The sequence below is a fragment of the Myxocyprinus asiaticus genome, chromosome 8 (assembly GCF_019703515.2).
Source record: "Myxocyprinus asiaticus isolate MX2 ecotype Aquarium Trade chromosome 8, UBuf_Myxa_2, whole genome shotgun sequence".
Classification (NCBI taxonomy): Eukaryota; Metazoa; Chordata; class Actinopteri; order Cypriniformes; family Catostomidae; genus Myxocyprinus; species Myxocyprinus asiaticus.
Genome location: NC_059351.1, coordinates 17,956,526 through 17,982,776, shown reverse-complemented (window position 1 = coordinate 17,982,776; position 26,251 = coordinate 17,956,526). Strand labels below are relative to the sequence as shown.

Genomic DNA, 26,251 nt, shown 5'->3' with positions numbered 1-26,251 from the left:
ACTTGGTGTATGTAAACTTCTGACCCGCTGGATATGTCATATAGTCAATTAAAAGTGAAACAATCTGTCTGTAAACAATTGTTGGAAAAATTATTCATGTTATGCAAAAAGTAGATGTCCTAAACGACTTGCCAAAACTATAGTTTGCTAATATTAAATCTGTGGAGTGGTTAAAAAAATGAGTTTTAATGACTTCAGCCTAAGTGTATGTAAACTTCTGACTTCAACTGTACATTTATGTACAGATATATTACTATTATTATTATTAAAACAGAAACATTAAGCAATTTTAAATAAGACACAAAAGGCAATGTTTGAAGGGAAAAAAAACTATTACAAAAAGTATATTTATTTGCAACAACAAATTAACAGCAATAAATAAGAAATTTCTGTTGTTAGAACAGTCATTTTTATTTGTATAGCGCTTTTCACAACACACATCATTTCAAAGCAGCTTTATAGAAAATCATGAATTTAACAGAAAATGAAACTGTAATATCTATAATGCCTTCAAATCAAATCCAATCAAATCCCTTTATTGTCACTCAACCATATACACAAGTACAACAGTGGGTGAAAGTCTTGGGTGCAGTTCCAAGCAACATAGCAGTAAGACAATTACAATCTGATATTCACATAACACAGTTTACACATCTGTTACCCAACACAAAATACACCTAATAATATACAATATACAGTATATGCTAAATATTAGAGTCATTTTAGAGTCATCATTGTGTAGTTTGATTAAATACAATTATGAAGTGTGTATAAAAATAAGTTATTAAATTATAATTGTATTTAGAAACCCAGTGAGCAAGCCGAAGGCGACTGTGGCAAGGAACACAAAACTCCATAAGATGCGCTGTGTCGTCATGGTAACGTTTCAGGCGAAGATAAATTGGAAGTGACGTATGTCTTTCATTACTCCAAACGGCCATACAGGAGACCTGAGTGCCCTGCTCCCTTCAGAATTCCCACTTCAAGGGCTCAGCCCTTCGGAGGGAGTAGTGCATAGGGAAGAAGGGATGCTCACTTCTTTCACCAGGGGGCGCTCAACTGCGAATCCTCCATCGAGCCGCTTTAAAATCTTAGGATGTTTTTTTTTTTTGGGGGGGGGGGGGGGGTCTCATTTAGAGCCATTTGCATCAACAACAACAACAAAAAAAATCACTTTTCTTTTTTTTTTATATATTAACGAAAATTATTTTTTACCTAACACAACTAGAAATTCGCCACATCCTCAATCTCTAAAGTAATTTGTAAAAATTGTCGTCAAGTAATCACCTACGACTGTGATTGGTGCATTCTTTGTAGCGCAAAGAAAAGTAACAAGTACCACGTGACAATGCCGTCCGTTTTTACAGCTTCATAAAGACACTGAGAATCTTTAAGAACCACTGAATTGGAAACACGCAGTAAATAGTGCAAAAAAGAAAACTGTTGGCCATTTAGAAACACAAATGCCCACCTATTTGAGGACTTTTGATGGCAATTTAAATGGGATTCGTCTAATCATCATTTCTATTTTCGGCACTAGGACAAAGAGTCGCCGTCTGTCTCAACATAATTATTGTACAAATCATGGACGGTGGAGTCGAGCGGCATGGCTCTAAAATGGGAAGGACAGATAGCCAACACAGTCATTGAAATATTTATCTGCACACCATAATAGTCATAACGAGGGGGTAAATACTCAAGAGTACACTCGGGAAAAACTGGAGGAATCTTTCCGAAATTATATAAAGATCTTCGGAAACAGGTTTGTTTATGACATTATTGGCCTTTAATAACACAAGTATCTCACCTGATACAGAACTTTACAGATGTGTTATAACATGCTCTCGAAATGTTACAGTTTTGATTGTGAGCTTATTTCTGTATGATAATAAAATAATAATACCCTCACAAAAGAGTACTGTGGTGGTATCAGATGTTAATACAATGTTACTTTGATATACTGTATGATTACTATAGTAATATGGTTTATTTATGATAAATTACCGCAAGGCCTTCAAATAGTACCATAGTATTACCAGGGTGTCATTGTTGGCAAATATTATTTATTTATTTTTTATAAGTTGGCTATTTACTTTTGTGGTCCTAAGAACCATTGTATCTATGTTTTATACACAATACCATAATAACATGTTTGTGTACATGGACCATGGAAATGCTATGTTTTTGGGCATGTACTATTAGTATGGTAATTATTTGGACACTCTCGACTGAATTTATTTCAAATTTTTATTAAAATTGTGATCGAAAAGCCTACATGCTTAAATATGTACACTTAAAAAATAAAAATTAAGAACTAGATAGGTAAAGTTTATTAAGACAAACTTTGATGTTGGCTTATCAAAGCCTTGTCCTAAAATGTAAAATAGTTTTAAAAGCTGTAAGTTTGATGGTTATATGGACATTACAGTAAGACATCAAATAAATCATCAGATAGATAGATAGAGCAGCTTAAAGCAGATTAAAGACCTTTTGTTGGTTTGTTTACATTTGGATCAATGTAAGTCTATGGGATTTCCCAATATTTGATCATCTGCTGTGCAAAAACCATAAGTCCGATCAGTTAGAAAAGATACAGCACAGCATGAAGGTCTGTACTGAGATTGGTGGATGTAGCTTGAAAGCTCTTGGGGTATGTAGAGTTCGAAATTTTAGTCTCGGTTTAGGGATTTTGAAATTACTGCAGTGGTGGTATCATGGTGCAGTGATGGTACTAGATTTGATTATGCACTTACTAGTTAAAAGTTTGGACACCTGCTCATTATGTTGGTTTGACAAAGCCAACATAATGAGCAAGTGTCCAAACTTTTAACTGGTAAGTGCATAATCAAATTACTTTGATATTGGCATCTAGTACCATTACTGCACCATGATACCACCAAAGGATGTTTATTTTCTTTCTAACAATGTTGTTTTTTCAGATATTTCTTGTGTGGATCTACCACCACCATCATCACCATGGTGTTGATGAAGAGTTACTGTGAAGCAGAAGTCTCCATGCAGACGGTCTGGGTGGAGGGTGGCCTGACCTCCTGCTTCTACTTCACACTGGTACCCTCTATCCTCCTCGCCCTCTCCTTCCTCTTCGGCACCTTCTTGTGCATCTGCTACAGCCGCTACGGCACGGACATGGAGCCTAAATTCATCCCTCGCTCACGGCTTTACCGACTCCAAGTGTGCCTGTCGGTGCTGTTCGTCCTGCAGGCCCTGGGCTGGATGGTGTTTCGGATCGCCCATGGTGGTGAGGTCCCGGGATATGTGGTGCTTTACGGGTGTCTCTCCATGCTGGGCTGGGTTTGGGCCATAGCCCTGCTGCATTTGGAGAGGAAGAGGGTTCTGGTTCGGGATAGAACCAGAGGCCACAGTGCGGTTCTGCTGCTGTACTGGGCCGTAGCTTTTGCAGCTGAAAATCTGGCATTTATATCGTGGATGAGCCCACAGTGGTGGTGGGCTTTGGAGACGTCCAATCAACAGGTAATCATTAACTGTATTAACTACGATATTTTGGCAGAAACTGTGGTTTCCATTGCAAAATGTATATTTACATGTGGTGCCAGGTTGCTCATTCTCATGTCAATCATTATGTTTTGACTTGGAATGACTGACACAGTCTCAATTTTTTAGTCTCTAAAATTTATATTGGGTGCATTATCGATTTTGCTTCATGAACTTTGGCATTAATGGCATTGTGCTGACTATATGTGGAAGTATTGGAAAGCTATGATAGGAATGCTCACTGACCATGACACAGCATTATAGTAAATACTGAGGATCCAACTGGTTCAACGACTATGAATGACTGCAACTCTGTCAGGTATGTTGGTTATCACATTTAAAAACACATTGTTATTTCAGGATATATCTGTTAATAGCAGGTGATGAAATGCGTGTAAAATATTGTTGACTCATGCTCAGTTCTGGCTGCATATCTGCCTGCCCTCTTAGGCCATGCCCCTAAAAGTTCTCAATTGGCCAATCAAGTGAAAGTTGTTGTGACACTTACAGTGACACAGAAGTTTTGCTCTTTCACTCTAGTCTGAAATATGCAAGAGGTCCTCACTGCGGTCTGTAGGGCGATGATTTCGTAGATTTAATCTAATACGTAGTCAATTTCCGTGATGTACTGGATGTTTTTTAATGTGCACACCCACAGCTACATATTGTATTAGATTCTCTTTACAATATTATGTTATTTGGTGTTGTCAATACAGTATATATCCTATATGCAGTTTTGTTTAAAAGGTTATATTAGCCTAAGGGCTAACTAAATATTAGTAGTTTAACTCCTGCCGGTAGATCTGTGTATATATAATCTTTAATGTTTAATAAATTCATCCATATAATAAATGTTTGTTTCTCTGGCAGCTTCAAAGCTTGGTGTTTATTTTAAATACTGGGTATGCGATGTTTTGTATTTTATCTCCTCGAAACTTGTGCCGTATTCTAATCGACTATTGCAGGATACATATAAAAAACGTTTTCTTCTTTTTATTCTTGTCATCTCAAGCAAGTCATATTTTATAACAATATATGTGTTGTCCATATCCATATAACTTTGTTTTGGAAATAAAAATCTAATAGCCTACAAATTTGTATTGTCCTTTTTGTTTCGAAAGGTTTAGAGATATATTAGTGAAAATATCCATCCGTAACTGTATAATTATTCTCTTGTCTAATAGAGATTTTGTTTCATAGATGTGTAGAAGCAGTCATCGGCGTGTAATTATCATTAATGTATGAATTAAATAAAGGCTATATACTGTATTTCTTTGTCCCTCTGTGATATACGTGACAGAGTATAAAATAATATTTTAATCCCAAATTAAATTAAAGAAGAAATAGAACTGTATATGTTCTCGAAACTGAATCAGACAAATAAATAAAAAAACTTGTAGCCTAATAGTCATAATCCATGCCAAACTAATTCACTCCAAATACTCAGCAACCTCTCATATTCTTTAGAAGACTAAAATTCCCGATGCTTAAAAGTTATTAGTACGCTATACTATACTACTTTTATATATATATATCTATTTATATATATATAAATCTATTGCCCTCTTGTGTTCTGAGATTTGTAACCGCCAGAGCAACGCAAGACGCACTGAATGTATGTACAACGGGACCACGTGTTGGCCATGCATTGGCCACGCGCTCGCTTCTGCATTTGCGTACTTGTGTGAAGTATGTTTCGGCCTTCAAGTCCCAAACATACTCTATGCAAGTATGTGAATGCAGACGCACCTTGCTATGCAAGCTCGATTTCATACGTTGTTGCGTTGTGAAATGTGTCAGCACTCAATTCATAACACAACGCAAGTACGTGCTGCATTCTCAGCGTAGCAACGAGGGGCGCTAGAGCGGATTTTTTTTTTTCACTCAACAACTGTCATGGCAGACTCGGGCAGCAATTTGAGTTGAATCTTTTCGAAAAATATATACGACTTTTGTCCCCAGTCCATTCAAACGAACTTGTTTTTTCTCCGTGTTTCTCACCACTCCTCAACTATCGACTCATCTACCACATCTGGGCTGCATCCGAAAATGTAGGCAGCGTACTTGTGTGAAGTATGTTTCGGCCTTCAAGTCCCAAACATACTCTATGCAGGTATGTGAATGCAGACGCACCTTGCTACGCAAGCTCGATTTCACACTTCGTTGAGTTGTGAAATGTGTCAGCACTCAATTCATAACACAACGCAAGTACGCGCTGCATTCTCAGCATTGCCACATGGGGCGCTAGAGCGGATTTTTTTCTTTCACTCAACAACTGTCATGGCAGACTCGGGGAGTTGGCCATGCGTTGGCCAAGCGCTCACGTCTGCGTTTGTGTACTTGCGTTAAGTATGTTTCGGCCTTTAGTCTACTCCACCCCTTCACTATGTGAAAATGCTAGTGAGGTGTTTTTTCTGTCACTCTAATGTTCGTTTTTTTCCAACACCTGCGGAGGTAAATTGGACCTGGCAGATCACATTCAGAAAGCTATGAAACACTGCACTTTTTCATAATACAAGCATTTAATTGTTTTAAGTGTAATTCTGCTTATTCTTTTTAGGTTACAACTTGTTAATGATTTATGTTAATGTGTTGTTGACTTGAAATTTCCAACAATGACCTCTCATATTATTACACATGTAAGTTCAACGTAAAATTTTTTTACAATTGTACTTTTTAAAATTTATTTGTCACCCTACATTTTTAAGAGGCTTAAATGTGATTAAAATTGTTGTAAATGGAATATAAAATAAAACATACACTTTCACATGTAAATGTGTATATAGTAGCACCCCTTCCCCATCCTGGTTTGACACTAAATAAAAAATCTACTCACCTTAACTATAACACGATGGGTGAATGACATGAGAAGATGGTCAGAGGTGTCATACAGAGATTTTTTTAATGACTTTGTGTTGTCTCTTGGAGTTTAATGAGCACAGAAGAATATCAGTCCGTCCACAGTGTGAAGGTAGGATCTTGTAGATTTATGAATGAAGTACTCTTGTTTTGAAATCTCCCCACTCTGTTTCCAGTTGTTATGACCCCCTGAACACTTTAAAATATCCATGATGACTTCTGACAACTCTATATCTTATAAATCCACTTCGCTAGCTAATTTTACTTTGACATCAACACCATAGATGTCTATATAGCAACCACTAGACCGGAAGTTCTGAGACAAAAAGATGGCTGCGCGCTACATTCTCTTGCGCATAAAGTGAGTATCACGGCTCCGAACGTTTAAAACAAGGATTTATTTATTTATTTATTTATTTTTTAAATTTTTTTTTATTATTACAGAACAAGAACACTTACAACAAAATATACATACAATGATCACAATGAACTCTGATACAATTATAGTAGCAACAAAAAGTAAAATTATAAAGAAAGAAAAAACAATAACAAATAATAATAATTAACCAAATAAAACCAGGGGATAACTTAAAATGAATTAACAAGAGAAAAGTTTTCAAGTATTCTATACATTCGTTTTGCCTTTTTATTTCTTATATCTTTTAGAGTCTCAATATAATGCATCAGTTCAGTTTTAAATGGTATGATGTTAGGTTTATTGTTTGCCCATTTTTGTTTGTGTATATGGTATTTTCCATATACAGGTGCATCTCAATGAATTAGAATGTCATGGAAAAGTTCATTTATTTCAGTAATTCAACTCAAATTGTGAAACTCGTGTATTAAATAAATTCAATGCACACAGACTGAAGTAGTTTAAGTCTTTGGTTCTTTTAATTGTGATGATTTTGGCTCACATTTAACAAAAACCCACCAATTCACTATCTCAAAAAATTAGAATATGGTGACATGCCAATCAGCTAATCAACTCAAAACACCTGCAAAGGTTTCCTGAGCCTTCAAAATGGTCTCTCAGTTTGGTTCACTAGGCTACACAATCATGGGGAAGACTGCTGATCTGACAGTTGTCCAGAAGACAATCATTGACACCCTTCACAAGGAGGGTAAGCCACAAACATTCATTGCCAAAGAAGCTGGCTGTTCACAGAGTGCTGTATCCAAGCATGTTAACAGAAAGTTGAGTGGAAGGAAAAAGTGTGGAAGAAAAAGATGCACAACCAACCGAGAGAACCGCAGTCTTATTGTTTGTCAAGCAAAATCGATTCAAGAATTTGGGTGAACTTCACAAGGAATGGACTGAGGCTGGGGTCAAGGCATCAAGAGCCACCACACACAGACATGTCAAGGAATTTGGCTACAGTTGTCGTATTCCTCTTGTTAAGCCACCCCTGAACCACAGACAACATCAGAGGCATCTTACCTGGGCTAAGGAGAAGAAGAACTGGACTGTTGCCCAATGGTCCAAAGTCCTCTTTTCGGATGAGAGCAAGTTTTGTATTTCATTTGGAAACCAAGGTCCTAGAGTCTGGAGGAAGGGTGGAGAAGCTCATAGCCCAAGTTGCTTGAAGTCCAGTGTTAAGTTTCCACAGTCTGTGATGATTTGGGGTGCAATGTCATCTGCTGGTGTAGGTCCATTGTGTTTTTTGAAAACCAAAGTCACTGCACCCGTTTACCAAGAAATTGTGGAGCACTTCATGCTTCCTTCTGCTGACCAGCTTTTTAAAGATGCTGATTTCATTTTCCAGCAGGATTTGGCACCTGCCCACACTGCCAAAAGCACCAAAAGTTGGTTAAATGACCATGGTGTTGGTGTGCTTGACTGGCCAGCAAACTCACCAGACCTGAACCCCATAGAGAATCTATGGGGTATTGTCAAGAGGAAAATGAGAAACAAGAGATCAAAAAATGCAGATGAGCTGAAGGCCACTGTCAAAGAAACCTGGGCTTCCATGCCACCTCAGCAGTGCCACAAACTGATCACCTCCATGCCACGCCGAATTGAGGCAGTAATTAAAGCAAAAGGAGCCCCTACCAAGTATTGAGTACATATACAGTAAATGAACATACTTTCCAGAAGGCCAACAATTCACTAAAAATGTTTTTTTTATTGGTCTTATGATGTATTCTAATTTTTTGAGATAGTGAATTGGTGGGTTTTTGTTAAATGTGAGCCAAAATCATCACAATTAAAAGAACCAAAGACTTAAACTACTTCAGTCTGTGTGCATTGAATTTATTTAATACACGAGTTTCACAATTTGAGTTGAATTACTGAAATAAATGAACTTTTCCACGACATTCTAATTTATTGAGATGCACCTGTATAATTAACAGATTTATCACCAAATTTTGTTCCAAACTCTTATTCTTAAATAATAAAAATATATCTTTACCAGTTAGTCGAATCTTTAATTTTGTGTGTTTAAGTATTAAATATTCAATATCAATCCAAAAAAGTTGGGTAAACACACATTCAAAGAATAAGTGTTTTATGGATTCTTCCTCTAAGTCACAAAAAACACATGTAGACTTCGTGTCCTTAAAAAATCTTGAGACTACTTGTCTCATTGGGTAAATTAAATGAATAATTTTATATGTGACTTCTTTAACTTTATTGGTGAGACAGTATATACTAGGTAACTTCCAGACCTTTTTCCATTCAATCTGATTATACAATGAATTCCAATATGGTTTGCATTTAGGTAATGATGTATTTCTGCATATTGTTTTTATAAATAAGTTGTTAAATTTTTTATCTAAAATCTCCACACCATTAATACTTATCTGAGTATTATATACAGAAATACACTGAGAGGATATATCACCCGATAAGAGTTGAATAAGGCCACCAGGAATGGCATCAAAAACTATTGCAAACTCTTTAGCAGTCACCGGAATCTTATAGTAATTAAGGAATTCACAATAATTAAAAAGTTGTCCGTTACTCTTAAATAACTGTCTCACCAGTACAATACCGTTATCATACCAGTTTCTAAAAAATAAAGATTTGGTTTTTAAACACAATATTCTTGTTATTCCATATTACAGATTTGTGTGGAGAGAAGTTATGTTTATAAATGAGCATCCATAACAAAAAAGCCTGTCTATGAAAACAAGATAGCTTTATCGGAACCTTGTTTACATCAAAATTACATCTAAAAAAAATTCCAAACCTCCCAACTTTCCAAAAATCAGGTCAGGGATAATGTTACGTATTTTGTCTTTAAAGCATAAATAATGCTTTATCCATTTATTCTTAAATACGCAATTAGCAGTATTAAAATCAAGTACATTCAGACCACCTTCTTCAATTGGATTGCATAGAATCGTCTTTTTTAAATAGTGCGGTCTGTTCTTCCAGATGAAATTAAACAAAACAGTATCTACTTCTTTTATAACTGATTGTGGAACGTCTAATGCAAGAGCTGTATAAACTAAGCGCGATAACCCTTCAGTTTTAGATAATAATATTCTACCTTTCAATGATAGATCTCTCATTAACCATGAATTTAATTTTTGTTTAATTTTCCCAATAATTGGTGTAAAATTCAAATTATTTCTCTCCTTCTGATCTTTACAGATATTGATACCTAAATAATCTACCACCTCCTTCACTGGTATACCATGTATGTTATCAAGGTTACAAGTTCTCAAAGGAAACAAAACACATTTTTTGATGTTTAAAAATAAACCAGATACAGATGAGAAAGTATGAAGACAATCAATAGCTTTTTTTATTTCAGTTTCATTTAGCAAAAAAAAGGGTAGTATCGTCCGCTAATTGGGAGCATTTTATTTCTTTCTTCAAAAGTGTAATACCGCAAAATGTATCTCTTTTAATATGTATGGCCATAGTTTGTGTTACAAGTAAAAAAAGAAAGGGTGAGATTGGGCAGCCCTGTCGTATGCCTCTATTGATTTTAAACCTTGATGTTGTTAAAACAAGGATTTAATCCACTTCGTAATGGATGTCTGTGACGTAGTAGATGAAATCCTCTACGTCATCGTGGTACAGTCCGCAGCAAGGACAGTCTCAAAATATGGGGCAAATGTAAATGAAGTTTGTTAACAGAAACTGCCTGGTTTTGCTAGATTTACCTAAATGAGCAGTTTAGTAAAAACTATAATAATATAAAAAAAAAAAAAATTAAATGTAATTTTCATGCATCTCCTTTTTTTTTTTCTTTTTTTTTTTGACATTTGTGGATTTATAAATATATATATAAAAAATGTGATTTATGAATATTTTATAAAGACCTAAATGTAAATCTTTAAGTATTATTCAAAAATTTAAATCTAAATGATTTTCTGATATGTTTTGGTAATGTGTACTATTTTAATTTCGCACCCAGTTGTCCCATTTAGCAACAAAAATAGTCAAAAAATTATTTTCAGATCTACCTAAATAATGTAATGCAGTTTTTCATGTTCAAACATTTATGCTTAAATATAAATATAAAAATATTAAATAGAAATGTTTAATGTAAATATTAAATCTAAATTAAACACAGTGCCATTTTCATGAGTCTCATTTTTCACATTTTTGTTATACAATGTATATACAATAAAATCTAAAATAATTATTTAAAATTTATGTATTATTTATGTAAATCTTTAATATAATCTAAAGTCTAATTTTAAAACTTAATTCTAAATCTTAAATGTAAACTTAAATGTAAATAATTTTTATAATATATTTTTTCTAATGTGTTTTAATTTAATTTTGGCACCCAATTTTGTCTGAATTAGCTAAACATATGGTGCAATTTTGCCACATTTACCTAAATAAGTACTAAAAGTATAGTGTAGTTTTCTCATTTCCAAACAATTATGGATTAATATATATTGCATATATTTTATTTTTAATATTAAATCTAATTTAAAAACAATGCTATTTTTTAATTAAGTCTAATTTTTTAGACACGTGTAGTTTAATAAATATCTAAAATAATTATTAAATATGAATTTTAAATATAAGCCTAATTGCAAATCTTCAATATGAAACACATTGTAAAATTAAAATATAAATCATAAATATAAATATTAATGATTTTTGAGTATAATTTTAATTTCTGCACCCAATTTTGTCTCAATTCCAAATGTTTATGTTTAATATATACTTAAAAATGTAAAATATTAATATTAATAGTACATTTTAAATGTATCAACAGAAAACAAACTCGGTCACATCCACTTGATACAGTTGAAGTCAGAAGTTTACATACACTTAAGTCATTCAAACTCATTTTTTTAACCACTCCACATATTTAATATTAGCAAACTATTGTTTTGGCAAGTCATTTAGGACATCTGCTTTGTGCCTGACGTGAGTAATTTTTCCAGCAATTGTTTACAGACAGATTGTTTCACTTTTAATTGATATATCACAATTCCAGTGGGTCAGAAGTTTACATACACTAAGTTAACTGTGACTTTAAGCAGCTTGGAAACTTCCATAAAATTATGTCAAACCTTTAGGCAATTAGCCAGTTAGCTTCTGATAGGAGGCGTACTGAATTGGAGGCGTACCTGTGTATGTATTTTAAGGCCTACCTTCAAACTCGGTGCCTCTTTGCCTGACATCATGGGAAAATCAAAAGAAATCAGCCAAGACCTCAGAAAAAAATAAATTGTGGACCTCCACAAGTCTGGTTCATCCTTGGGAGCAATTTCCAAATGCCTGAAGGTACCACGTTCATCTGTACAAACAATACGCAAGTATAAACACCATGGGACCACACAGCCATCATACTGCTCAGGAAGGAGACGCATTGTGCCTCCTAGAGATGAACGTAAAAGTGCAAATCAATCCCAGAACAACAGCAAAGAACCTTGTGAAGATGCTGGAGGAAACAGGTAGACAATTGTCTATATCCACAGTAAAACAAGTCCTATATCGACATAACCTGAAAGGCTATTCAGCAAGGAAGAAGCTCGAAAACCGCCATAAAAAAGCCAGACTACAGTTTGCAAGTGCACATAAGGACAAAGATCTTACTTTTTGGAGAAATGTCCTCTGGTCTGATGAAACAAAAATTGAACTGTTTGGCCATAATGACCATCATTATGTTTGAAGGGAAAAGTGTGGGGCTTGCAAGCCGAAGAACACCATCCCAACGGTGAAGCATGGGGGTGGTAGCATCATGTTGTGGGGGACTGGTGCACTTCACAAAATAAATGGCATCATGAGGAAGGAAAATTATGTGGGTATATTGAAGCAACATCTCAAGACACCAGCCAGGAAGTTAAAGCTCAGTCGCAAATGGGTCTTCCAAATGGACAATGACCCCAAGAAAACCTCCAAAGTTGTGGCAATATGGCTTAAGGACAACAAAGTCAAGGTATTGGAGTGGCCATCACAAAGCCTTGACCTCAATCCAATAGAAAATTTGTGGACAGCACTGAAAATGCGTGTGAGCAAGGAGGCCTACAATCCTGATTCAGTTACACCAGTTCTGTCTGGAGGAATGGGCCAAAATTCCAGCAATTTATTGTGAGAAGCTTGTGGAAGGCTACCCAAAACATTTGACCCAAGTTAAACAATTTAAAGACAATGCTACCAAATACTAACAAAGTGTATGTAAACTTCTGACCCACTGGGAATGTGATGAAAGAAATAAAAGCTGAAATAAATCATTCTCTCTACTATTATTACGACATTTCACATTCTTAAAATAAAATAGTGATCCTAACTGACCTAAGATAAGGAATGTACTAATAACGTATTATGTACTGTTTTTCAAAAACTCATTATATCATCAAAGAAACATTGTCCATTTTTTGGACTGTATAATATCACACAGGATGAATGATTCAAGCAGTTATAAACAAGACAAACATAATCACTTTGTGCATATTTAATTTATTTTGCCATTATGTCTCCAGATAGAGTTTGGGTTCTGGCTGGTACGGTACTTCAGTTCAGGTTTGCTCTTCCTGGTAGGCCTAAAAGCTCCAGGGTTGCCACGGCGACCATACATGCTTCTTGTCAACGAAGATGAGCGAGATGTGGAGCATGCCGTACAGGTGATTGACAGATAGACAAATAAATAACATTAATAAATGGATAACAATTTTTATAAATACTTGACTTGTTTGGGACACATCCCTCTCTGTATTTTAGCATTACTCCAAATTTCTTAATTGCTGTCATGTGTAAATAATGTAAAGCAGTCCTGCCCACAAATAGCTGCAAATATATCTACCACTATCAAGGTAACCATGTCATACCACCAAGCTCTAAATCACTACATTAACACATCTTTGTGCAGCCTCTCTTGGGCAATTCTGCAGAGAGTCAGTCAACATGGAAGGACTTTGGGAAGAAGGTGCATCTTTTGGTGCCATACATGTGGCCTAAAGGAAGTGTCTTGCTTCAGCTGCTGGTTGTGCTGTGTCTCGGTCTGCTGGCAGTGGAGCGTGGCATCAATGTGTTTGTGCCCATCTTCTACAAAAACATAGGTACAGTTTCTTATTGGGTCATGATTGGGTTAATATTGTAATATTGTTTCTGTGCTCTTCTTGTTGCTTGGCTGATTGTTTTCTACCTCCTAATGGACTATTTTCTTAGTGAAAGCTTTAAGCTAATCTAAGTTAGTAACTGTGATCAGTAACCAAGTCATTCAAATAAAATCAATATTTCGTCTCTGTTCATTTATTTATTTGTTCTGAACCAGCTGAAATGAAGCTCTAGCACGTCTCATGCCCACACTTTGATTTCCCCTCGTCACAGTGAACGAGCTAACAGATGGAAGTTCTTGGAAGACGCTGGCCACTACAGTGTGTATTTATGTGCTGCTCAAGTTCCTGCAGGGAGGTGGAGCTGGTGAGAGAATATTTAAATTGAATTCAAACTGAATATTAGTTCAGATCTGTCCACAACTTCATTCTCATTTGTTTCCATGTGCAGGTGCGTCTGGGTTTGTGAGTAACCTGCGTTCTTTCCTGTGGATTCGGGTGCAGCAGTACACTAATCGTGTGGTCCAGGTACGTCTCTTCGCTCACCTGCACTCTTTGTCTCTGCGCTGGCACCTGGGCCGCCGCACTGGAGACGTCCTGAGGAGCATCGACAGAGGAACCTCCTCCATTAACAGCTTGCTCAGGTGAGACTCAAGAAATTGCAAAAGTCTGCACCCAATTTTGTCTCAATTTCAAACGTTTATGGTTAAATATATACTTAAAAATATTAATATTAATAGTAAATAAGTGTTCATGAGGGATGCACCAACTTAGAATCTTTTGCCAATTTAATAGAGAAAAAGTAAGGGTTAATATAAATTCAGCGGGTCATTATCACAAAATATGTGATTTGGGAGCAGGGCAGGTACCTACAGTAGATAAGATCTTTTAATTTTAATCTTAAGGGTGGGCACGTGGTTGTCTCTTCATAGGACCTTGAGGGGGGTGTTGGAAGTTTCTGGGAGAGAACAAGGAGTCCCTCTTAGACCCGGCCATGTTTGGGAGACATAAAAATATCATAGCGATGTAGCAAATCAGTCGCTTGGGAAAATGGTAAATTTTACAGTTTAGTGGGCATAATACAACTATATTAGACCGAAGAATGCTACAATTTGACCAATCACAATCAAGTATTTCAGAGCGCTGTGCAATAAATATATGTACAGTATGTGATAGCCAAAAGTGTATATACTGGTTGAGATTTTAAATCTATTTAAATCTATTCTCTTTGAAAAATCTGATTATCGGTTTCTTTCAACAGCTACATCGTGTTCAGCATCTTCCCTACCATTGCTGACATTGTTATTGCCATTGTCTATTTCATCTCCTACTTCAACGCCTGGTTCGGCCTCATAGTTTTTATTTGCATGGCCCTCTACCTCAGTGAGTACCCTACAAAAATATCTTGTAAACATTGTGTTATTTATAAAAAATTAGCAACAATCTGTCTTTTATTGGGAAAAGCTACTACTTGCCTGCTTTGTTATGAAAGTTATTGGTAAAATACTGCTATGCTCAAGCATGATAAAAGAATCGGTCACACCAGTGATCTCGAACAATATAGTCTATTATGAAACGCTGCGTAGGTAAGCGATCAGTCCTACTTCTGTAGACCTTGTTTAGCTGGTTCAGTTTAGAGTAATTGGTGGAATTAGGGCTTGTAATCGATTACTAACCTACTGCTTTCTGCATTCTGTGCACTATAAACCATGTACTACTTACAATATATCCTGTTGGAAATGGAAAATAAATTCAAGTTCTTTTCATTTAGGATTACAGACAGTTTTCAACACTGTGCACTCTGTTTGTATACTGCATATTTTGGTAAATTTAATATTTCATGCATACAGTAATTTTGTGTACTGTACACATTACACACATTGCACACTGCAGAGATAGTGTGTCGTATGGCATAATGCCTTTAAACATACCTGCAATACTGCAGGAAAACCGATTCCCAGCATTAGGATTTTAGCACCCCTAGTGGAGTGGAGGATCACTTTTGCACTTGCTTGGCTTAAAAGACATGAAGACAGAATAATAATTAAATTTAGTGGATCAGCATTTGATTCGATTGACTGCACTGCTATCTCTGTCTCTCATCAGCTCTCACGATTGTTATCACGGAATGGAGAACCAAATACAGGCGAGATATGAACATACAAGATAACAATGCCAAATCCAAAGCTGTGGACTCTTTATTGAACTTTGAGACGGTATGACAAGAGGGTTGTCTCTATCTTTGGCCAAGGACTGTCCTTTGTTTATTCCAGGGTTGTGCACCATTCAGAACTGAATGAAGAATGCCAATTCAATTCCAATTAAATTCATGAATTTGGAGTGAATTTGAATTGAGGTAGCAAAAAAGATGTAAAATTGCAATTCGAATTGGAATTTAAGGAAGTAGATTTAAAATTGAATGAAATTCAAAGAAATTCACATGACTGTTTTAAGTTTATTTTTTAATAATACATTTGATTTTTCAGTATAGCATGAAACATGTTCTCATATTATATCATATGCATAACAAGTGGGGTATTTCCAGAAACATCACACTGTAAAAAAAAAAAAAAAAGTTCTTAGATCAAGTAAACAATGCTGAAAAAAACATTAAAAGATATACTTGATTATTGTAGTTTTTTGGGCTTAGCATATTTTAAGGAACACAAGTAATGCATCTCAATGCAGCTTTTCTATTACAAAATACTTAGTCAAAACAACAAGCACAGCAGCAAGTTGGATTAATGCATTTATTTCAGTTCAAATTGGCCTATAGAAAATGTTTATGTGGTTAAGTCCCATTTACCCTCTTCCCAGCATGCACTAGGGCATGAATAATATGGTTGCATTGTTTGGCCATTTGCATAGTTTTATTTACATTGCTGTTGTTGATTTGTGGTCATGGTAGGTAACTTGTTGTTTTGCGATGTCAGTATGTGTTTTTTTTCTCTAATAAAATTGTTAACCATGTCGTGATTTATGTACCAAGTGACGAGGTCTCTGCGTGCCTTTTTAAAATACTTTTTTTTTCTCATAAATGTTCATGTGATGAGTAAAAATGTAATATGATTGGTTTAAGACAGCAAGCACATCACTCTCCATGAAATATATGTTTATAGAAATGTGCAAGAAATGCTCAGAATATTGAACAGTTTAAAACCATGTAAATGAGGGAAGAAACTGTCATAGGACTAGGTTGGCAGAGTTTAAAATGAAGTAGATTAACTCAACTTAAAAAGCAATTCAAACTTATTTCTTTAAGTTTTACAAATACATAACTTTTTAGAGTATTAATAATCAATTTAAACAATGTTTAAAAGGCTATCTATAGAAATTAGAATTTCATTTATTTCACTACATTCATTTTATGGACCATGGTGGAAGAACACTTCATTTCTAGGAATGATCTAATATGCTCAATATATTAAACAAACATTTTGAATGTATTTTTATCAGATTATCTGAACAATGTGGTGGACCATTTCTGATTCTGTTTAGCAAAAACAAAATCTTCTGATGGTAATTTTATTTATTTATTTATATTAGAGAGAGAAATGTTACATCTGTTTGTAAAAAAAATGTATTCTGCCTATTAAGGAATAAATAGGCATACTTGGTAAAAAAATAAAATAAAAATCATAAGGTAATTATTTGTCACAAAATGTGTCTTGGACTAATGAAATTGTGTAGTGTGACTGTGTTGAATTTCTTTGAATTACAATTCAGTACATTCCACTTCCTATCATTCCAATTCAAATTCAACTTCCTGTGGGGTGTGGGCAATTCAATTCAAATTCCAACTCATGAAAGGGAGTCAGTTCTGAAATTCTGAATTTTGTATAACCCTGGTTTATTCAGGCTCTCTTGCTTATTCAATACATTCAATTCAACAATGTTTGTTATAAAAACATAATATAACCGCATTGACGGAATAACGTGTTAGAGTAATTGCACGTAATGTAGTTTGCAATGTAAATTATATGATTGAATTATGATCTTGTCAACAGGTGAAATATTATAATGCAGAAAGTTATGAAGTGAATCGCTTTGAGGATGCCATCTTAAAATATCAGGTAACAGCAGTTTTTGACTTTTAATATTTAGACAGCGTTTCACCATAGATAAGAGGCAACATTTGTTATATTGTCTGTAGTTTGTAGGTAATTGAAATTAATTTCAAAGAATACAATGTTTAAGAGTTCATAGTAATAAATCATGTATAAATGTTATATGTACATATGTAATTTGTAATTAAAGAGATAGTTCACCCAAAACTGAAAATTCTCTCATCAGTAACTCACCCTCATGCCATCCCAGATGTGTATGACTTTCTTTCTTCTCCAGAACGCAAATGAAGATTTTTAGAAGAATATGTCAGCTCTGTAGGTCCATTCAATGCAAGTGAGTGGTGGCCAGAACTTTGAAGCTCCAAAAAGCACATAAATGCAGCATAAAAGTAACCCATAAGACTGTGGGTGAGAAACAGATCAATATTTGTCATTTTTACAACAAATCTGCACTTTCACCAGCCCTCATATGCGAGTTCACGAGAGGACTGAGTTCTTTTTCTTCCAATTTGGAATGCCCAATTCCCAATGCGCTTTTAAGTCCTCGTGGTCGCGTAGTGATTCGCCTCAATCCAGGTGGCGGAGGATGAATCCCAGCTGCCTCCGCGTCTGAGACCGCCAACCCGCGCATCTTATCACGTTGCCACAGAGACATAGTGCGTGTGGAGGCTTCACGCCATCCACCGCGGCATCCACGCTCAACTCACCACGCGCCCCACCGAGAACGAACCATATTATAGCGACCACGAGGAGGTTACCCCATGTGACTCTACCCTCCCTAGCAACCAGACCAATTTGGTTGCTTAGGAAACCTGGCTGGAGTCACTCAGCATGCCCTGGGATTCGAACTAGCAAACTAGCAAACTCCAGGGGTGGTAGCCTTTTTCATCTTTTTTAGAGCATCTTTCATCTTTTCATCTTGCTTCGTGCATATTGCCACCTATTGGGTAGGGAGGAGAAAGAAAAAAGTGATGGATAAAGCAAAGGAAAAGAATAAATAAATCATATTTGCACAACAGCAAGTAAGTGGCGATATGCACGAAAAATGTGAATTAGCAGAAGAAGAAAATCTCTCGTGAACGTGCATAGGAGCTGTTTGAAAGTAAATGTATAGCGAAAAAAGGAATTAAATAATGACCTGTTTTCACCCAGACCTCTCATATCGCTTCTGAAGATATGGATTTAACCACTGGAGTCATATGGATTGCTTTTATGCTGCCTTTATGGACTTTTTGGAGCTTCAGTGTTTTAGTTACCATTCACTTGCATTATATGGATCAACAGAGCTGAGATGTTCTTCTAAAATCTTCATTTATGTTCAGCAAAAGAAAGAAAGTCATACATATCTGGGATGGCATGAAGGTGAGTAAATGTTGAGTTTTCATTTTTGGGTGAACTATCTCTTTAATTGATTTAAAATGAATTTAAAGCTCAAAAGTACTGTAACTCATTAATGCAGCTTTAATTTATTTTATTCAGGAATCAGAATGGAAGACCAATGCTTCTCTAGCCCTCTTAAATCAAACTCAGAATCTCATCATTGGTTCAGGTCTGCTGGCTGGATCTCTGCTGTGTGCATACTTTGTGACAGAGGGCAAGTTTCAGGTACAAATCAGGGCACCTTATATATTATACCTCTGTCAAAGACAGATAGTGTGGGAACTTTTTAAGACATCAAGTAATCTGGTGTATGATAAAAAAAAAAAAAAGGTTTTGTTAAATGTTAGCTCCTGCTCTAAAATTTGATTGGATGTGCCACATTCAAAGTCTATAGCCTGTAATTATTAGAAGAGTGACAGAAGCATTTCGCTTAGTTGTTTGATTTCGTAGTTAAATTCCCTAGGAATCTGTCTATCTGTATGTATAAGTTCAGGAGAACTGCATTCCACTTGTCTTGCTTTTCCAGGTTGGAGATTATGTGCTGTTTGGAACATATATCATCCAACTCTACACCCCACTCAACTGGTTTGGAACATACTATAGGTATGATGCATGCATTTCACTTGTGGTTTAGAGTTTATCTGCAATTTATCGGTAGAGATTGGTACATTTTATTGAAAAAGCTGACATTTAAACGTGTCTTTTTCCTTGGACAGAATGATCCAGAACTCTTTTATCGACATGGAAAGCATGTTTAAGCTGTTTACTGAGGAAGAAGAGGTGAGTGGATGAATGCCTTTGAAATTCATAAATTTCACAGCAGCATTTGAATAATTAATGAGCTCATAATTTGTGTTGTTATTTAGGTGAAGGATGATGTCAATGCAGGAAGCCTCTACTACAGGCAGGGAAAAGTCGAGTTTGAAAATGTCTTCTTCAGCTACACGCAAGGGTAAGGAGGTTAAAGTAAAATCTGAAGTCTATCCCTTACATAAAAGTACTGTGGCGGTGCCATGGTACAGTGATCAGATGGAAATACCATGAAATTTGAAAATATGTCATGGTACTGCATGGTTACCTACTCTATTCATTTTCCATGGTATTTACATGATGCTCCAAGATACTTCAAAATATACCATGGTATTACCGTGATACATGCCCCAAAAATATGGTGTTGTTATGGTACCCCATCCAAAAAACATGATAATACCATGGTACTTTTTATGATTCCAGTTTTAAGTATATTAAAAATGACAAATGATCATGATTTAATTAATAATGTGCATCTAACAGTTTTATTTCATATGATGTTTTTGCAGCAAGGAGATTCTTAAAGATGTCTCTTTCACTGTACTCCCTGGCCAGACAGTGGCACTTGTAAGTTCTATTCTATTCTATTGTAATCTACCCCGTTCTGTGCTGTTCTGTTCTGTGCTGTTTTATTCTACTCTTTTCCATTCTGTTATATTCTAGCTTTGTTTTTTTCTATTGTTACTCTGTTCCATTCTACTCTATTCTGTTGTATTCTGCTTTGTTCTATTCTGTTCTGTGCTATTATTTTTTATTCCATTCTGTTATATTTAGTTTTTTCTATTATATTATTTTCTATTATATTCTACCGTTCTAATCTGCTCTATTCTATTCTATTCCATCGTATTCTGTTCTGCTGTGTTCTATTAAATCTATTTTGTTCTGTTGTATTCTATTCTGTTCTATTCTACTCTATTCTATTCCTTTCTGTTAAATTCTGCTTTGTTCTATTCTGTTCTTTTTTATTGTTGTAACACTTATGAAGGTAAGGAGGAAGCTGGGACCGAAACAAAAACACGCACTGCTTTTCAGCCAGCTGCGTCAAATCATAAAAACATTCAGACATGCGGACAAACTTTGTACATCTCTCTCCCGTCTGCCTCCATCTCTTCTCCTTAAATACTCACGCCTCCCCTCGCTGGAACGCGAGGCTGGTGTGGCGCGCAGGTGGAAGTCATTCGCCACTTATCTTCCTGGCCTCGCTCTGCCCAGGTGCCGCTCGGCTCCACCCTGCTCACCACAATTATATTCTACTGTACTAACCCGCTCTATTATATTTTACTTTGTTCTATTCTATTCTATTCTATTCTATTCTTTTGTGTGCTACTCCACTCTAATCTGTGATGTTTTATTTTGTTCTTTTCTATTTAATTATCTTATATTCTGCTTTTTTTATTATTTTCTATTGTACTCTGTTCTGTTCTATTCCGTTATTCTTTTCTAATCTACTCCATTCTGTGCTGATCTTTTCTGTGCTGTTTTATCCTACTCTATAACATTCTGTTATATTCTAGCTTTGTTTTATTCTATTATATTCTATTCCACTGTATTCTGCTTTGTTATATTCTATTCTGTGCTATTCTTTTCTATTCCATTCTGTTATATTCTGTCTTTTCTATTCTAATCTATTTTACTGTTTTAATCTTCTTATATTCTACTGTGTTCTATTCAATGCTATTCTATTCTGTGCTGTTTCATTCTACTCTATTCTATTTTGTTCTGTTGTATTCTATTCTGTGCTATTCTACTCTATTCTTTGCTCTTTTATTCTACTCTATTCCATTTCATTCTGTTATATTCTGTCTTTCTATTCTATTCTATTCTATTTTACTGTTCTAATCTTCTTATATTCTACTGTGTTCTATTCAATGCTATTCTGTTCTGTGCTGTTACATTCTACTCTATTCTGTTTTGTTCGTTGTATTCTATTCTGTGCTATTCTACTCTATTCTTTGCTGTTTTATTCTACTCTATTCCATTTCATTCTGTTATATTCTGTCTTTTCTATTCTATTCTATTTTACTGTTCTAATCTTCTTATATTCTACTGTGTTCTATTCAATGCTATTCTGTTCTATGCTGTTTCATTCTACTCTATTCTATTTTGTTCTGTTGTATTCTATTCTGTGCTATTCTACTCTATTCTTTGCTGTTTTATTCTGCTCTATTCTATTTCATTCTGTTATATTCTGCTTTTTTCTATTCTATTTTACTGTTCTAATCTTCTTATATTCTACTGTGTTCTATTCAATTCTATTCTATTCTGTGCTGTTTCATTCTACTCTATTCTGTTTTGTTCTGTTGTATTCTATTCTGTGCTATTCTACTCTATTCTTTGCTGTTTTATTCTACTCTATTTCATTCTGTTATATTCTGCTTTTTTCTATTCTATTTTACTGTTCTAATCTTCTTATATTCTACTGTGTTCTGTTCAATGCTATTCTATTCTGTGCTGTTTCATTCTACTCTATTCTATTTTGTTCTGTTGTATTCTGTTCTGTGCTATTCTACTCTATTCTTTGCTGTTTTATTCTACTCTATTCTATTTCATTCTCTTACGTTCTGCTTTGTTCTGTTCTATTCTTTTCTATGGTACCCTGTTCTGTTCTGTATTTCTATTCTATTCTATTCCACACTAATATGTGTTGTTCAGGTACATTCACTTTTGAGTATACTTGAGTATACGTCTAGATTTAAAGACACAAATCAAAACAAGTTCTACTCTGTTTTTGTTTATATAGTATGTGTAATACCTACGGATTGTTTTGATATCTTTCAGGTTGGACAGTCAGGTTCTGGAAAAAGTACCATGATACGCCTGCTTTTCCGTTTTTATGATGTTCAAGGCGGGTGTATAAAGATAGACGGTCAAGACATTTCAAAAGTGAGTCTGTCATTGATAGAAATGTACAAGACCCCAAATTATGGTCTTTGAATTTTTGCATTATGTTTGGGAAAATAAATACTGTATTTATGAACAAATATTTTAAGTCGCATGTATTTTATTTTCTGCTGGTGCCCTCTCTGTGTTGATTCTTTTTATAGGAAATATGGTAGACTGTTAATGTTGTATATCTGGATGCGTCTCAGGTGAAGCAGTCCTCTCTGCGTGCTCACATTGGCGTCGTCCCTCAGGACACTGTCCTGTTTAATGACAACATTCGGGACAACATCCGCTATGGTCGAGTTACTGCTACTGACATGGAGGTGGAGGAAGCTGCCATTGCTGCCGACATCCACGACAAAATCATAGCCTTCCCTGAAGGTGAAAAATAAGAATGAAAATGGTTAAAGTTTTGAGACTAGAATGGCTTTATTTTGAGAGTTTGTAGTTGATATTGATGTTTAGTTTATATTTGTAGGCTATGGCACTCAGGTGGGTGAGAGGGGTCTAAAGTTGAGTGGAGGAGAGAAGCAGAGAGTCGCCATCGCTCGCACCATCCTGAAAGCACCACAGATCATTCTACTCGATGAGGTACAACAGCACCACTGGATTATAGGACAATACTTTGATATTTTTGTAGGATAATGGAATTATCCTAGTTTTACATGTTTATTTTGGACATTTTTATAATAGAACAAAATTAAACTCATTTAATTAAAACACAAGTTTGAGATTTATTTATTTCTTTAAGTACTTTTTTCATCAAAGACTAATTTACTCTCTTAAGCTGATATAACTTGGCTGGTATTGACACTGTTTTGCATTTATATATTTAATATTTGACATATTTGATATGTTGATGTCCTCTACCCATAGGCCACCTCTGCTCTAGACACACAGACAGAACGAAACATTCAGGCCTCATTGGCTAAAGTCTGTGCCAATAGAACTACCATTGTGGTGGCTCACAGGTATGCACATAATTCATAGGGCTGGGAATATGTTAACATTTTTAATCAAATTAATTACATGACATGCCGATTAATTAATCAAAATAATTGCATATGAGAAAGGCCCCTAAGTAAAGATGGTTCAATATAAAATTCATTGCAAATATTCCACCCTACTCCAACCATTGTTCAGAACTCACACGGAGCTGATTGAAATGTAAAATCGGTAAATGCTTTAATCACGATTAAGAAAAATCAATGTGTTAAACATTTTTAATTAATTGCATGCGTTAATGCATTAATTTCTATAGCCGTAGTTTAAACTTTTAAAATTGAATGCCCCCTACTGAAATGGCTCATAAAAAAACACAACGTTTACATGTACTTCAAGCTTGAAGTGCTCTGATGGTAGAAAATAAGGAAATTTTATTACAGAATTTATGTACAGGTCATGGAGCATGATTAATTGTGTCAGTTGTTTTTACGCGTTATTTTGTAACTAATTAATCGCACTAAATTAGTGCGTTAAATTGACAGCCCAAATCATTTCATTTAATTCCATTCAATTCTGTCACAAAAAAAGCACAAATTTTCACTCCTTTTCTCAAATATGCAGGGAGTAATTGATAAAGGACCACTGAATTATTATTAAATTACATTTAAAAAAAATGTATTAATTATTTATTTTATTTATTTGCAGTGATTTTAATGTAATTCAGTAATTCTGAAACTATTCTGTTTATATCATGGGTACCACATACAGTATATTTTGTTTCTGAATTGATATTGTGTATACAATAAACTCCTCATATCACCAGTTAAGTCCAGTACTTGCCTAGATACTCCCAAGCTATTAGCCTGTTTTATTTTTAGTTCCAAACTTTGCAAAAATTAGGGTAAAAAATGTGAAGTGATATTCAATTGTAATGTGGTCAACAAACCTGGAACTACTTCATAGCAGTGCAGTTAATAAAATTAATCTATAACAGGGACTAGAAACGGTTAAAGGAATTAAAATAAAAACCGAAAAATATTTTTTTTGCAGAACATAATTGAAAATGAAAACAAAGTCCCTTTTGATTTTTGCAGAGTGAAAATTTTATTTTTCAGTGCTGGTAACCGGATAATAGCGTTATTAATTTCATTCCAGTAATTGTTTTCATGAAACCAAAGTCCAATGGGTTTATCACAGTAAATTGTCGGAATTACACCACTTGCTGTTGCTCTAAAAAAGTATTTCCTTCGGTTATTTTCGCTAGTTGCTCATATTGGGCTTGTTTTTCAGACCAGGTATCACTACGTTTCTCTATGCGAGATCTGGCAACACTGCAACTGGTATATCACCCTTAGCACAGAGTATTTGTATTTTAAAAATAAATTTATTGTTAACCCATACTTTATTTTCTTTTAACCGGTTACATTTGGAAAGGAGTGGAACGTCAGAGCTGGAATGAAGAAATACATTTTATCCACACACACCCTTGCATTGTGTGTCAATCAATCAGAATCAAGCATTCAACAATGCCGTTGTATAAACAGAATTAATTGAATAATTATATCATTAATGTGTATGCCATAGGTTGTCGACTATCATTGGAGCCGACATGATTCTTGTTCTCAGAGATGGACAGATTGTGGAGAGAGGAAGGTGAGAATCTATATTTCTAGGTTTTTCCCTCTAGTGTGATTAACACAAAACCAGTTAATTTATAACACCTTTGATAATTGGGATCAGAGAATAATGAATTCACTATGGGTGAACAAATGAACAGTCCGGTGTGAAAGTCCAGTATAATTGTTTCTCACAGGCACGATGAGCTGTTGGCGAAGGGAGGGCTGTACTCTGACATGTGGCTGAAACAGCAGCAGGCGCAGGACTCTGATTCATCCTCCGACACTGAGACCAAAGACAGAAAATCAGTGAAACTACAACCTCCAGCATCCACTGCAGGACATGGGGGTCACTGAACAACACTAGACGTTCAATGAGACGTGTGAATTGTATTCATTTTAATTTCAGCCAATGCTGTTTTTGCATTTTAGCATCATATTTATTTAATGGCACAGTTTTGGATCATGTTTGTCCCAAGGACGTTCTGAGGCCCGTTCTTTAATGTGGCCCTTTCAAAGATATTTTAGTCCTTTATGTTTTTATTATTTTGCTTGACATCCACTTGCACTTGCAACTCAGTTTCCTTGCATTAGGATAGGTCTAACTTGAATCTAACAAAAGGAATAGTTCACCCAAAAATGAAAATTCTCTCATCATTTACTCACCCCCATGCTATCCCAGATGTCTATGACTTTCTA

General features: G+C 35.2%; 1 protein-coding gene and 1 long non-coding RNA gene across 2 annotated transcripts in view; one reads left to right on the top strand and one right to left on the bottom strand.

Moving 5' to 3' along the window:
• The window catches only part of LOC127445126 (uncharacterized), a 10,335-nt gene extending 3,250 nt beyond the window's left edge, over positions 1-7,085 (bottom strand). Inside the window, exon 1 of the long non-coding RNA XR_007897934.1 lies at positions 6,350-7,085. This is a non-coding gene — a long non-coding RNA (uncharacterized LOC127445126). The remainder of the gene's footprint in view (positions 1-6,349) is intronic.
• On the top strand, positions 1,371-26,251 carry LOC127445111 (ATP-binding cassette sub-family B member 6-like). Its single transcript, XM_051704910.1, has 20 exons — positions 1,371-1,762; positions 2,940-3,492; positions 13,279-13,419; positions 13,665-13,854; positions 14,126-14,218; positions 14,303-14,495; positions 15,113-15,234; positions 15,958-16,067; positions 17,859-17,924; positions 19,398-19,523; positions 19,825-19,901; positions 20,015-20,078; positions 20,165-20,250; positions 20,618-20,675; positions 22,887-22,991; positions 23,198-23,372; positions 23,470-23,582; positions 23,868-23,962; positions 25,521-25,589; positions 25,750-26,251. Exons 2-20 carry the CDS (start codon positions 2,977-2,979, stop codon positions 25,907-25,909), a joined length of 2,559 nt encoding a protein of 852 aa, XP_051560870.1. The 5' UTR covers positions 1,371-1,762; positions 2,940-2,976; the 3' UTR covers positions 25,910-26,251.